This window comes from Equus asinus, chromosome 22 (assembly GCF_041296235.1).
Source record: "Equus asinus isolate D_3611 breed Donkey chromosome 22, EquAss-T2T_v2, whole genome shotgun sequence".
In the NCBI taxonomy this organism is placed as follows: Eukaryota; Metazoa; Chordata; class Mammalia; order Perissodactyla; family Equidae; genus Equus; species Equus asinus.
The window spans coordinates 46560196-46575869 of record NC_091811.1 but is presented as its reverse complement, the minus strand read 5'-3'; the positions used below and the strand labels follow the sequence as shown (position 1 = coordinate 46575869).

The window sequence follows — 15674 nt, the reverse complement described above, 5'->3', positions numbered from 1 at the left end:
GTCAGCTTATCTTCTCACTCTGTGGCTCTCTTTTTGGAATGAAGAGAAGGGAAAACTTGGTTTCTAAAAGCGCCCAACCAAAACAAAACAAAGTAACAGCCTGCGATGAACTTGAAGCCGGTACTCAACGGATACTGTAGATATTCAATAAGAACATGATTGCCTTTTGGCCTTGTTATGAATCTTGTCAATTTGCTGTTTTCTGGTTCACTTTGAGGGGTGACTTAGTCTTGAGGATTTTTAAGTTTGTTCTGCAGAAGAAAGAGAATGCCTTCAGGGAGCTTGCGATGACCGTGGCCAGACCCGAGTAGCTGTTGTGTATTGTCCAAAGGCTTATCCCAAGTGACCCCTTTGTTTCTCACAAGCTCCTCCTGCCCAGCCCCTTAGCTCTATAACCCCCCCCCCCCCCCCCCCCCCCCGGCTTTTTGCTCTGGCGATGTCGCATTTGAGTAACCCATGCTCCCTTTTCGTTTAGGCCAACTAGAATGGGGCCTTAATCCATCTCCGTGCACCAATGTCTCAGTGTTTGGCTTGCTGGACATCAGGCACGCGAATTTGAGATTAAGAGGTTCAGTATCAAGCTTAATTTAAGAGCTTGGGAAAATTTGATGGGAGCCGCCTATATGTGAACTCTCGTTTTTAAAAATAGGACAGGGAGTGACACTTTACGTTAAACTACATAGATTGCAGGAAGAGTTAAGCAAGAAGGATATTGCGCACATCCTTTTTAAGCTGAAAATGTATTTCGTAAAATGGTCATTTCCATTTTTGAGCATCCTTTCGCTGAGCCAGCAAATGACGGCGTCGCAGGGTCGCCGGCGGGCAGACACCGAGGGCAGAGGCATTCTGCTGGCTCTGTGGCGTTTCACTACGGTGGAGCGGGAAGACCGGCGACCAGGGCTGCTGGCGGGACCCCCGCCAAGAGCCGGAGGCGAGGCCGGAGGCGTGTAGGTGCAGCCGGCGGCGTGCAGGGCGCAGGGGCAGCGCCGGCGCACCGCGGTCGCACGTGGACGCCCTGGCCCTGAGTGGGGCGGGGCGGCCCCGGGTCGCAGGCTGATGACGCGCCGGGGCCGGCAAGGGAGCCGCCACTTCCTGGAGCCGCCGGCCGGGGCCGCTCGCCGCACTCAGCGCCGGAGCCGGGAGCCCGCGGCCGCCGCCATGTCCCACCAGACCGGCATCCAAGGTAACGGCGCCCGGCGCGGCCCGTGGGGAAGGGGCTCCCGGAAGGCCCAGCCGGGCCGGGCCGGCTGCGGGTCGGGCAGGGCCGGAGTCGGGCCGGGAGCGCGGGGAGGCGGTCTCGCGGGGCGAGCCGGGCCTTGGCGCCTTTCCGCGCTCCCGTGTCCCGGGTGCTCTCGGCCCGCGTCCCTCCCAGCCCGGCCCGGCCGCCGCCACGTTGCAGACGGACCCGAAATTCGCAGGAGCGAAGGAACTCGGTTTGCGAGGCGGCGGTGGTGAAGGGGGCGTGCCTTCCCCAGTCCCCGACCTGAGCCCGACTTTGCCCATTTTCAGCCCGTAGGGAGGACCTGGAGCCGTAGAGGCGACTGGGGCTCCTTTTGCTGTCGAGAGACAGGCAAAGTTTCCTTTTCACGGTCCAAAGGAGACTGTTAGAGGATTTTGATTATAAAAACAAAGTTGATAGGATTAAAAAAAAATTCTAGCAAGGGTACTTCCCAAACTCTTCCGCATTTCCTTCCAAAATGGGAAGATGAACTGTGTTCTGAGAAATCCTGAGTATGGGGTGTTTTGATCTTTTTCTTAGGGACTCCCCAGGGAACTGAAAAGTCTGATCTGTGTGGCTGCATTTAATCACCCCAAGCTGCCAGTTTAATGTGCAGTTATATCTGACCTCCATTATTTCCCGGTTTGAAAATGAACAGTCTGGAAGTGCTCACCTCATCAGAATCAAATAGTATATCCCGGGGTTACTCGTGATCACTTAACGAGTTCTAATGTAAACCCAAGCTCTTCCTGTTCATAGACAACGAATCTTTTCCCCAGATGAGCACTTAATTGTGTTTTGTTCTTAAGGGTCCTTGACAGCACCCCACACCGCCCCCTGCACACACAAACAGAAGCCAAGTAGTCTCAAATCTATAAGCATTGTTTTATTTGTCCGCGTTGGTTTTGGTATTTAAATATGTTAAGTACTGACTTTCAAGCTTGAGCCTTATAGCAGGCACTACTTAAATAGTGGTTCTTGCTGTCAGTATGCAACCCAAGAACGAAATTTGAAGCTTTAATCGGAACACAAGTTTGGGTTATTAAATGTATATTTGCTCAGTGAACTTACTTCGGCTTTTCGAGAAATACAAATTGGAAAAATATAACCAGAAGTATAAGATTGCATGCATTTTATTGACTTTTTCTTTAATCAGGATAGGATATCTATTTATTGTTGTTTTTAATGAGAAAATGTAGAAAATGATTTAATGAAGCTGTCTTTGTTTACCATAAGCTTGAAATCGGACTAGAAGAGAATGAAAGCAGATTTTCAGAGTTTTTCAAACAAGCAGTAAAGGTGTTTTTCAGAATTGTAATTTGTTCATTATTGGGTTTGAATAACTTTATTCACTCCCGTGTTACTTCTGCTATGGAATTATCTTGCTAAAACAGGTTAGAATTAGTATTAATATAGTTTTAAAATATATTATTATTTGTATTTCTTAGCTGCATACAACGTTATACCTTTAAGTTTTATAATTTAAGTTACTGATAAGAGGATGCTACATACTCAAGATTTTTTTCTCTGTTACAGGTCATTTTTTCCTCATTTAAGTAGCATTAGAAAGTATTAATACATAAGTATAAAAAATAGGTTTTTTTTTTTAATCTCTTTCCACAGCAAGTGAAGATGTTAAAGATATTTTTGCCAGAGCAAGAAATGGAAAATACAGACTTCTGAAAATATCTATTGAAAATGGTTAGTTAAACATATTAAAATATTGTTTGTCCTTGGATTATTGGGTGTTATATTTTTAATCTTCTAAGTTGTTGTTAGTGATTTGAACTATTAAGTAATGTGAAGCAAGTTCAAAGCTTGCCTTTAGGTAACTTGGCTCCCAAACATTTTGAGCGTGTCGCGTGGGCCCTTGTTTGCCTTCTGAATTCTGTAGCTAACAAGGAAACAGAAAGATGCTGTTTTTCATGTGACATCTTCCTCTTTCATTTTTTTGTGGCTCAGTTTCTGCACCACAATCCATTTCTAATGTCAGTGCTTCCATCTCTGGAATGGAAATCAGTAAACAGGTGATTATCCAAAAAAATAGTTACTTGTGAATTGTTCTTCAGTAAAGTTAGCTTTGAAGTTGAAACAAAGGATTTCAACTCTCCCATTTTCTCCACTCGATTGCAAATCTATGCTGCAGAAATGATTCCCCTTTCTTGTTTTAGGAAAGTTCTGAGAATGTAACAAACTAAATTGATCCTTTCAAAATAATTCTGTAAGCAAGGAAACTGGTTAGGTGGCAGAGTCTTTTCATTTGGGCAGATCTGAATTTGAACAATTAGTATTATAACTACTTGATCACAAATGAATGTTAAAATATTCCATTGGCCTAATTTTTTAAATACCTTGAAATACTTGGCTTTGCAAAGATTACTTGTTCTTTTGTAAACTGGAAGTAAATCTAATTTGCTTTCCATTTTCTACTGATATAATTAAGAATACCAGAATAGTTAGAAAAATATGCAGTTGTTCTACCTATATTACCACACTTTAACAGGAATAAACATATATCGTAAAACAGCATATTTTAGAAATATTGAGCTAAAATTTTAAATGCCATCACTTCCCGACTAGTTAAGAAACTAAATGAAAAGTTAGTTTATCTAATTAGCATCTCTACAGAAGGAAAATGACACCAGTCCTTAAATCATTATTTTCTGGTTTTAGTTTATTTTTGTTTTGAGAAAATTTTTTAAATAAGGATATTGGAAAGAGTAAATAATATAACAAGTATGTCCATCTCCCCTTAAATTAATAACTGCTAACATTTTATCACATCTGCTTCAAGTCTTTTTTTAAATTTAATGTTTTTGTGATATAAGAGCATCCCCTTTAAACAATTTCACTTCCGAACCTCCTTCGCCTGAGGAAGTTATGTTAGTTTTTATATTTGTGCAATCTATTTTTTGTATGTATCCCTAAGTAGCATATAGTGTTGTTTTGAGTTTTTAAGTACACGTAAACTGATATCTTATTCGGCATCTTTCCTTTTTCTGTAAACATTATTTTTGTAATTAGTTTTGATAGAGAACTCACTGTCTTTTAAAATATGAATAGAATTTTATCATATGACTATGCCACATAGTATATGCCGTTCTCTTATTAATGAAAATTTAGACTATTTTCAGTTTCCCCTGTTACTGTATAGTGCTGCAGTGAACACCTTTGTGTGTGTCTGTGTGTGTGTGTGTGTGTGTGTATATATATGTATATATGCAAGAGACTTTATGCAGAGTACTTCACAATTTTACTTGACTGCCAAATAGCGCCTCAAAGTACCTGGACCAGTTTATGCTTCTGGGCAAATTTTAAAATTTGTGGCCTTATGGTCAAATAGGAAGTAAACCTGGTTTTATTTAATATTTCTTACTATACAATTCAATGTTAATTTCAGAAATTCTACCTTTGAGTAGTAGTACGGTTATTTAAATATATTTTGTTGATAATTTATAGGATGAACATTTTGGAAAACAGAATATAATCACCCATTCTTCAGCCATCCATTTCAACTGTGATCATGTTTATATGTTCCTTTCTCCTGTTTTTATGTATGTAACATTTTAACCATGCTAGTCATAAAATCTTTGTATCTATTTTTAATACTGCTTTATATCATAATTATTTTCTATGTTGCAACTTTTTGCTTTCAACCTTTTGTGTGAATGATGGTAATTAGGAAATAACTGTATATTAATTTTTTCTTCTATTCTTTATTACTCTACCATTAGGAAATAACTGTATATTAATTTTTTCTTCTATTCTTTATTACTCTACCATTTGATATTTCAACCCTTTCATGTATCTTTTAAAACTTGTTCTTCGTAGAGGAACTTGTGATTGGATCATGTAGTCAGCCTTCAGATTCCTGGGATGAGGATTATGATTCCTTTGTTTTACCCCTGCTGGAGGACAAACAACCGTGCTATATATTATTCAGGTTAGATTCTCAGAATGCCCAGGGATATGAATGGATATTCATTGCGTGGTCTCCAGATCATTCTCATGTAAGTCATTTTTTTGTAACTTGTTTAACGTTAAATGCTAGAAAATTTCTTCTGAAATATTCCTAGACCAAGAGAATGTTTAGAAGCAATAGTTACTTCTCATAGAAGGGAATAATTATGGGGAAAAAACTCTTGGATTGATAATTTGTAATCAGAAGTAATGTGCTTGGATTCAGAAGTCTTGCTCTTGAAATCAGTAGAGTTATTACTGATTTTTTAATTTAAAAGTTTGTGGCAATTATAAATGACTCTATGGACCTCTGAAGAATAAAGCTAATGACTTTGAGAGTAGTAATTGTAATAATTCTGATGACTAATTGAACATCGTATTAAGTATTAATAGCTACCATTCAAATGATGGGCATATACACAAACAAGTTAGGAAAGTTAGTAGACTGACTAAATAAAACAAACGACAAAATTAATATATGGATACTGGCCAATATTTTAAAGGTTAATCCTCTTGTTTCTTATTAAAGTTATCTAGATATCATTCTCAAAAGTCATCCCTCTTTAATTCCCTATATCCTGTCTGAAAGAAATACTGATTTGACCATGTAGGATTATGAAGTGATTTCTATTGGTTGGCAGTTATCTTTAGTAGTTTTCTGTAGGTGCTAGTAGACTCTTTAATAGCAATATATAATTCCTTCGTCTTTCTGTCCTTCATAGAGTGGTATATGCCATCAGTGTGCCGTGAATATTTGATACTTAAACAACGTAATTAGTAATATCTGATGTACATTTGATTTAAGTAAAATTTCAGTATCGAGGTTACTTCATTTCAGTGATGTTTCCTCTTCATATTATAAAGTAGTATTTTATGTAGTTTTTTAATTCTTGAACTCATTTTATAATTTGAAAAATGAGTAAGTTTTTTAATTTAGATTTTTTTCACTTTTTGAAAAAATATGACTTATAAATTGAAATTACCTTAATAGCTATTGATATTTTAGATGCTCCTGTTATTATGGTTATTTGTATACACATATTTTAGCATTTTACAATGACTTCAGCTTGATCACAGTTTATTGTATTGTAATGTGCTTGAAGATTTTAATACTTTCAGAAAATGCTATCTTTTAGAATGATAGTTTTCATCTATAAAAATGAGTAAACTTTCACAACTTATTAGGTTCGTCAAAAAATGTTGTATGCAGCAACAAGAGCAACTCTGAAAAAGGAGTTTGGAGGTGGCCACATTAAAGATGAACTATTTGGAACAGTAAAGGTACCAAACTTAACACTTTTATGTGGATTCTATATGTTGCAGTTAAAATGATTGAAGAACTCCTAGGTAATGGGGAATTGATGTGAATTCAGATTGGCGAATCTGTAAACATAAGAATAAGAGAGAAAATATTGTTGAATTTTGTGTGATATACAAGTTAACTAAAACATTATACTTATCCTTTTAAAATATGTTTGAATCTCCTTGATTAGACCTCAAAAACTAGAATACAGATTTCAAAAACTAAGATATACCTTGGAGATGATGTAGTTCAACCCCTCATCTAGTTCAACCTTTGCATTTTAAGGATGGGGAAACAGGCTCAGAAAAATGACAGACTACTTGAAAGAGAGAGTAGGTTTTAGATGTTTTGGACACAGATATCCATGTTGTGGAAGCAGTGACTGTATTACTTAAACCAGAAGATAGAGGCAGCAGTTTATTGATAAGTAATTGGGATAATTCGTTGATTAATTAATAAATTTAGTTAAATTATGATTAAGAATTTACTTTGTTATAAAATTTATATGGTAAATACATGTATTTGTACATAAACACACAAATTAAGATCAAAATACAGTTTTTGACCAGGTGTTGTTTAGCGCTTTGATTCTGTTTCAGAAGGTAATACAAGCTAGTGCATGGAGCACAGGCCTAGCTGGAGTGCCTTGCTTCTTCCGCTTTCATTGTGAGCTGGCCTGGTGTCTCAGTCTTCCAAACCACAAAATGTGGATGAAATTTTTTTTCTGGAATTTTTTTTCTTTTAAATAAGAACAATAATCATTTTCTATGAATAATTATAGAGAAATTATGTGAATTATAATACAGAGTTCGTAATCTGAATATGTTGATTATTGAATAATTATAAGGCAGGCTTCCCCAGAATGTTAATTATAATTGTCCTACAGACTGAAGCATGACCAGGTTCATCATGTAGCTGGCATCACGACCACCGCACTCATACAAAAGATTTAGTAATTATAAAACTTGAGGAAATGAAGAGTAGATACTCCCCTTAAAAATTTCTGAAACCTATAGAATAGAGGATTTAAAAAAAAATGAGAAGAAATAGTAACGTTCTTGCTACTATTTATTTTCAGTTGATATTTTCTTTTCTGTTAAATAAATAATTTTGTTTCCCTAAAGTAACCTCACTGAGGTTTTACTTCTAAAAAATAACTCATAATAGTCCATTTCTGTGCTTATAGGAAGATGTGTCATTACATGGATATAAAAAATATTTGCTGTCACAGTCTTCTCCTGCCCCATTGACTGCAGCTGAGGAAGAATTACGACAGATTAAAATTAATGAGGTAAATTACAACTTTGAAACTCTTGCAAGATTTTAAGTGTTTGAAAATATATTTTTAATTAATAGGTATAGAGGTAACTAGAGAATAAATAGTTAGGTGGCTTATATTTACTCTGTTTAATTTAGAGACGACACTATGTGCTCAATGTCTTTTCAGGAAAAAAAGTTAAAAAGGAATATTAAACTTCATGTCAATTTCATAAATGGCTTTCTCCTGTCTTTATAATATATGTGACAGAATAGTAAATCTTCCTGTTGGAAGTAAAACTCTGTTTCTAACTTTGTACTTTGAATACTAAATAAATGGGGAAGGTATGTGTTACCCATTTAGTGCACAGAATATTGTGTCTAATGAGGTTGCCTGAAGCAGGTTTGTTTTATTATTTCAGAGAATAGTGATGACTAAACATAATGAAATAGAGGTGCTATAGGATGTTTAGGCTTTCTAGAAGCTCTATAAATTGACTTCTGTGAACACTACATGGATGAGTATGTGCATTTATATATGGGAGATGTTTAGCATATTAGAGTCAGTAAATTTCATCCATATTATAGTTTATCATATTTTTAACGTGTTTACTGCAGCCATTCTAGTTACAAGTTAGAATAGCTACTATATTTCTACTGGGATTTTATAGAAAACAAGTAGCAGAAACCACTATTCATTAGTCTGAGAAACAGACTAATAGTTATCAGTCTGGAAAGTGATTGAATATTAATTAATATTAACCTGATAGCAAGGATCTATCTTTATATTATTTTAACTCAAGTTATTTGAGTAGAGATTTTTATGTGATTTTTTTTTTTTTACGAATTTGATAGTTTGTTTTATTCCTTGCAATCAGAACCCAGAGGATCATATTGGGGTATGCATTTGCATATGTTCTATGATGTTTTCATTATTCCAATATCATTTATGCTGTAGAATCTCCATTCATTTTTTTAAAAGTAAAATTTCTATTTGACTTTCTGTTGCAACACTGCAAATGAGACCCTATACTAGCTGTCATTTATCGAGTATAAAAGTCTTAAATGTTCATTGAAAGCTTTCTTGAAGTACTCTTCTCTTCCTCTAGTACATGCACACCCATGTTGTTAGTAATGAAAACTCTAAGTCTGGAACTTCTGCAGTAGTATAATTTGTTGAGCTGTGTTGTGTCTTTGTATACTGTTTGTATTTCTTTCAGTTCAGTGCATGATGTTTATGTTGCATTTTATGTCTAACAGAACAAGTAAAGTTCTATACATATTGTATAGATATTACACTGTTCATAAATTTTATTAAGTAAATTTAGTTTTGTGATTAAAGGTGTAACCTGAAAACACTTGAAAGAGCTTATGTAGCTTGGTGCAGTTGTGCCAAACCAAACAAACAGACAAAATCCCCAAAGCCCCACTAATGCTGCACATTCACTCAGATGTTCACTCCCAGCATTTTCATAAAGATGTGTCACGCACTCTGCATGTTGACAAAGTGCTAGCAGAATGTGAGCAAATGTGAAAAATTATTTGCTTTTTAAGTTCGTACTGTTTTAAGTTTTAATTTTAATTGTTAAAATGGGCAAAGGTGGAATGACACTCATTTTATAGAGGTTGAGTTTTCTTATCTTTGCCATCTGACGCTGCTAAATGCTAAAACTTGATCAGCGAATTAAATCTGTCATACTTAGGTACAAACTGACGTGAGTGTGGACACCAAGCATCAAACACTACAAGGAGTAGCATTTCCTATTTCTCGAGAAGCTTTTCAGGCTTTGGAGAAATTGAAACACAGACAGCTCAACTATGTGCAATTGGTAAGAGACGCCATCATTATTCTGAAACAGCTGTTCTTTTTAGTAGCTTATGGCTTGTATAATGTTTATTTTTAAAGAATTTTAAATTTTTAAATTTTCTTTATTATTTTTTATTCTTTTTTTTTTAAACTTCAAAAACAGTATATATTCATTGTGAAAAAGTCAATCCTCTATAAATTTCCACTTATCTCTTAGTTTTTTGTTATAAATTTTAAATTTCTGGGTATCTTTTAATTAGTGTATTTTGTTTCTTATTGACAGGAAATAGATATAAAAAATGAAATTATAATTTTGGCCAATACAGCAAATACGGAACTAAAAGATTTGCCAAAGAGAATTCCCAAGGATTCAGCACGTTACCATTTCTTTCTGTATAAACATAACCATGAAGGAGACTATTTGGAGTCCATAGGTATGTGGTACATTATTTTTAACATGTTACTTTCACTTTGCTTATTGCTATTTCAGCATTATATTCTTTATTCTATATTCATTACTTCTTGCCTGGAGGGCTTAATTATAGTTTTATGAGGCTTGTATTTGCTTTAATTGAAATGCTAATTGTATTTATTATTATTTTAACTTAACAGTTTTTATTTATTCAATGCCTGGATACACATGCAGTATAAGAGAACGGATGCTGTATTCTAGCTGCAAGAGCCCTCTGCTAGAAATTGTAGAAAGACAACTACAAATGGATGTCATTAGAAAGGTAATTACCTACCTATTTATTTATCTAATTTATTTTATCTAATTTATCTTATTAATGTATTTATCTGATACCTACCTATTTATTTTGAATTTTTCATTTTGCTAGATTTCTGTTGTCTTTTCCATGTAGTTCATGCTATATTGCGATTTATAAATGAAAAGTTTTTTTTCCTTGTTCTCATAAATCCTTAGGATCTCTTCTACTCTAAGTGCCTGGGGATGACTTATCTTGAACGTAGTCTCCCTATGGATCTGTATTTTTTAATATGTAGCCACAAGCTACATGTGGCTCTTTAAATTTAAATATAAATTAAAATTAAATAAAATTTAAAATTCAATTCCTTAATCACATTAGTCACATTTCAAGTGCTCATTAGCCACATGTAGCTAGTGGCTGCTGTTGGACAGTGCAGAATTTAGGGAACATTTCCATGCTGCAGAAAGTTCTGTTGGACAGTGCTGCTAGAGCTACATGCTTATGATTGTCTCAAGACTATTAAAAAGGAACTATAATCTCCATTTATAACCGAATCATGGAGTGGTTGAGAATCGTGTCAGCTGTTGGAAAAGGGGAAACAGGTATAAACATGTGAATTTGGGGAGCTAAGTTACCACTTTTCTTAAATTTATTTTACATGCATATGAGGCCTGGAGAAGGATATGGTTTTTCTTGAGCCCTCCGACTCTTAAAACACAGATCCTGGGGCCAGCTTCATGGCCAAGTGGTTGATTTTGCGTGCTCCGCTTCAGCAACCCAGGGTTTCGCTGGTTTGAATCCTGGATGCGGACATGGCACCGCTCATCGGGCCGTGCTGAGACGGCATCCCACATGCTACAACTGGACCCACAACTAAAAATACACAACCGTGTACTGGGGGGCTTTGGGGAGAAAAAGGAAAAATAAAATCTTTAAAAAAAAACAAACAACACAGGTCCTTACAAACTTCCAGTGTTTTAGGTACTGTGAACCCTTCAAACTTTTTAAGTTCTTAAGTATCACCTTCTATAGCAGGGGCTGGCTGATGTTTTCTACAAGAGGACTAGATAGTAAATATTTTAGGGTTTGCCAGGCCACATATAGTCTTTGTCACATATTCTTTGTTTTATTATCTTGTTTGATTTTTACAACCCTCCCCGAGTGATTTCAAGTGACCCAAGTATTGAAGGGGTCATGGGTAATGTTTCTTGTCTATATATAATGTACCAAAGCAGAACAACCTGAGAATATAGTAGTGGCGTCTACTTTTAAACATTAGTTAAGTTGGAGAAGAAAGAGGGAACCAAATGGAAAGTGATTATAGCTGATTATATACTCAAGCATCTCATTTGGCTCTCTCCTCCTCCTCAGAAAAGATGAAAGTGAAACTATATGCATATGGTCCTTGATTCCCTCTTGCTGGAGTGGGTATTAGGTATTTATTTGTGAGCATTCACGTGTGAAAACTGGCTTGTTGCTTGTATTAGCTTTTGAATGCTGTGCTTTTTCATATTGCATCACACTTCACTAATTTCATCTCTCACAGATCGAGATAGACAATGGGGACGAGTTGACTGCAGACTTCCTTTATGAAGAAGTCCATCCCAAGCAGCATGCACATAAGCAAAGTTTTGCAAAACCAAAAGGTCCTGCAGGGAAAAGAGGAATTCGAAGACTAATTAGGGGTCCAGCTGAAACTGAAGCCACTACTGATTAAAATCATTATATTAAGTATGACAATACTAGTTTTTTAAAAGTCAGCTTTTAGTACAGGAGAACTGAAATCATTCCATGTTGATATATAGTTGGGAAAAAATTATACTTTTTGAAAATAGCACTTTTCACTTCTGTGTGTTTTTAAAACTAATGTTATAGAAAACTCATGATTTCTATTTTTGAGTTAAAGCTAGAAAAGGGTTCAACATAATGATGTTTAATTTTGTCACACTGTTTTCATAGAAGTGTGATGATTCCACACTTTCACATAATTCTTAAAATTTTATATAGTTGGGCCAATTCCAGAAAGTGTAGTGTCTCAAAGTAAGATACACTTCTTATTACTTTTTAGTGAGACATCAAATGTTTTTCTTTAAGGGAGAGAGAAAGACCTTAACTGAAAATGTTCATACTACTTAACGAATATGGTGAGGACCAGGTTAGATTATTTTCTAAGCTGACAACTTTGTGCCTAGGAAAAGGTGGAAAGTTGCTTACTCTGAGGAGCAGTGCTAACTCTCAGGCTGTGGGATCATATACTTTTAGAGACAGTGCTTTATTGCAGCAGTCTTTTCTATTTGACTTTTTGGTTTTTTAAATGGCATTAAAATTTCAGAAGATCAGTTCACTCTGAAACCTTAAGGGTACCAGGTATTTCTATGCTGCAGGATTTCTGATGATGTTGAAAGACATGTTTAAACAGCTTTAGTAAATTCTCTTTATAGTGCTTTAAAATACTTCCATTTCAAAAGTAAGTCATTTCATTATAAGTAATGTGAGGCCAAGTATTTATGTTCAGATTGAATATTAAATTAATATTTAATTCAAAAGCAAACAAAACGAAAGTCAACAGTGTTGAAAAAGTTTTAAATACCAAGATTGATTTCCCTCCAAAACCATATATTTATAGGCAAATTGTGTTCTTTATCACTTTGACCAAATATTCAGATTTAATGAAATTGTTTTGAAGTCCTAGTAGTTATCAGCCTAATACAGTTAAACACTTAAGAATCTTGTTTCAATTTATATTTGATTTCAAAACTCATTTAACTGTTTTCTAAGGCTTTGCATTTTCACTTACAACCTACAGAGATTTTGAGCCTCATTTTTCTTTGATACTTGAAAATAGAGGGAGCTAGAACACTTCATCATGTTCAATCTGTTCAACCTGCTGCAAGAGCCATAACTTTGAGGAGTTTTCTTAATGAACTGTAGGGATCTATGATTTAGAATTTCTTGATCTAAACTTTATGCTGCATAAAACAAATATGAGAAATGCACATTTCATAGTATGAAATATGAAACACTCATTTTTGTACCTTATTATCTAAGGTAATATATGCACCTTTCAGAAATTCAATGTGTGTTCAAGTGAAAATTTTAGAATAATTATGAGTTGACAGATTTTTTCCCTAGAATTGAGAGTATTTGTGTGGTTTTGTTTACAAATAATCAGACTATAATATTTAAACATGCAAAATAATCAACACTAATGTTGCACTTGTTTACTAAAGATACACTTTAGTTTCCATGGTTACACGTGTAAACACAACGAATACTGCGTTGAGAATCCTGGAGCTGTGTTGCAGACCATGGCTGAAGCTGTTATTCTCAGTCAGCAAGAATGTTAATTTGCCATGAAGGTATAAAATAATTTAGCAGTGAATGTTTTTCTGTACCATCCATGTGCAATTATACTCTAAATTCTACACTACATGAAAGTAAATGGACATTCCAGAATGTAGATGTGATTATATAGTCTTAAACTAATTATTAAATCAGTGATTGCTGAAAATCAGTGATGGATTTGTTATAGAGTATAACTCATCGTTTACAGTATGTTTTAGGTGGCATCATCATAATAGAAGGTGAATAAAGTATTCCCAATAAATTTATATAGCAGTGAAGAATTACATGCCTTCTGTGGACATTTTATAAGTGCATTTTATATCACAATAAAATTTTTTTCTCTTTAAATTGTGTACTAGTTGGTTTTCTAGTATAACTTTTTTTTTAATGTTTGGATAATTCTGCATAATACAATACCTGGTGATAGGTTAGAAATCTCCTCATCTATTCATTTGTTAATCTGTCTGAATCAAAAAGGATTTTAAATAACTTGAGACCTAGGTAAGTTGTGTCATTATAGTGCCTAATTTAGATGAGAACTTTCCCCCTGCTGCAGGAATAATGAAAATGCTGTGAGTTACACAGTTTCTACTGAGACAGCAGCACCCCAGTACAATAGAGTGACCAACGTACTTGACACTAAACTCTTAAGAGACTTGCTACTCATTCATCCAACAAATACTGAGTACACTCCGGTTTGCAATTCAGTATCAAATTGATCCTTTTTTTTTTTTTTAATTTTTGTAGAGCTGTACAGTTTGGTTATGTTTTTTTTTTTTATTAATGTTATGATAGATTACAACCTTGTGAGATTTCAGTTGTGCATTTTTGTTAGTCATGTTGTGGGTACACCACTTCCCCCTTTGTGCCCTCCCCCCACCCCCCCTTTTCCCTGGTAACCACCGATCAGATCTCCTTATCAATATACTAACTTCCACCTATGAGTGGAGTCATATAGAGTTCGTCTTTCTCTGACTGGCTTATTTCGCTTAACATAATACCCTCGAGGTCCATCCACGTTGCTGTGAATGGGCCAATTTTGTCTTTTTATGGCTGAGTAGTATTCCATTGTGTATATATACCACATCTTCTTTATCCAATCATCAGTTTCTGGGCATGTAGGTTGGTTCCACATCTTGGCTATTGTAAATAATGCTGCGATGAACATAGGGGTGCAAGGGACTCTTGGGATTTCTGATTTCAGGTTCTTAGGATAGATAGCCAGTAATGGGATGGCTGGGTCATAGGGTATTTCTATTTTTAACTTTTTGAGAAATCTCCATACTGTTTTCCGTAGTGGCTGTACCAGTTTGCATTCCCACCAACAGTGTATGAGGGTTCCTTTTTCTCCACAACCTCTCCAACATTTGTCGCTCTTGGTTTTGGATGTTTTTGCCAATCTAACGGGTGTAAGGTGATATCTTAGTGTAGTTTTGATTTGCATTTCCCTGATGATTAGCGATGATGAACATCTTTTCATGTGTCTATTGGCCATATTCATATCTTCTGTTGAGAAATGTCTGTTCATGTCCTCTGCCCATTTTTTGATCGGGTTGTTTGTTTTTTTGTTGTTAAGCAGTGTGAGTTCTTTGTATATTATGGAGATTAACCCTTTGTCGGATAAGTGGCTTGTAAATATTTTTTCCCAATTAGTGAGCTGTTTTTTTGTTTCAATCCTGTTTTCCCTTGCCTTGAAGAAGCTCTTTAGTCTGATGAAGTCCCATTTGTTTATTCTTTCTATTGTTTCCCTCAACTGAGGAGTTATAGTGTCCGAAAAGATTCTTTTGAAACTGATGTCAAAGAGTGTACTGCCTATATTCTCTTCCAGAATCAAATTGATCCTTTTTATTAGGGCTCTATTTCAAAATGGATGTCTTTGGTAACAGCTTTACAAAAGACAGAGAATTGTCCTTAAGAGGGCTGATTTTAAAAACAGTATTTTAAAAAGTTGTTTTCTAAGGCATTTCGACTCAAATAAGTGCCTGGGGTATGTGTTGTAGTTTGTTATATACTCTTTCACACATTTTCTTTGCATATGTCACCATCATAAGATTGAGAGTTTCTTTTTTTAAA

At 35.4% G+C, this 15674-nt stretch overlaps 1 protein-coding gene across 1 annotated transcript; it reads left to right on the top strand.

Moving 5' to 3' along the window:
* Positions 1 to 1036: 1036 nt before the first annotated feature.
* Positions 1037 to 14556, top strand: TWF1 (twinfilin actin binding protein 1). The gene is made up of 9 exons (XM_014836293.3): positions 1037 to 1183; positions 2843 to 2920; positions 5051 to 5229; positions 6365 to 6460; positions 7669 to 7773; positions 9443 to 9568; positions 9830 to 9980; positions 10159 to 10280; positions 11803 to 14556. The coding sequence occupies exons 1-9, from the start codon at positions 1057 to 1059 to the stop codon at positions 11971 to 11973; spliced, it is 1155 nt and encodes a 384-aa protein (XP_014691779.3). The 5' UTR covers positions 1037 to 1056; the 3' UTR covers positions 11974 to 14556.
* The last annotated feature ends 1118 nt before the right edge of the window (positions 14557 to 15674 follow it).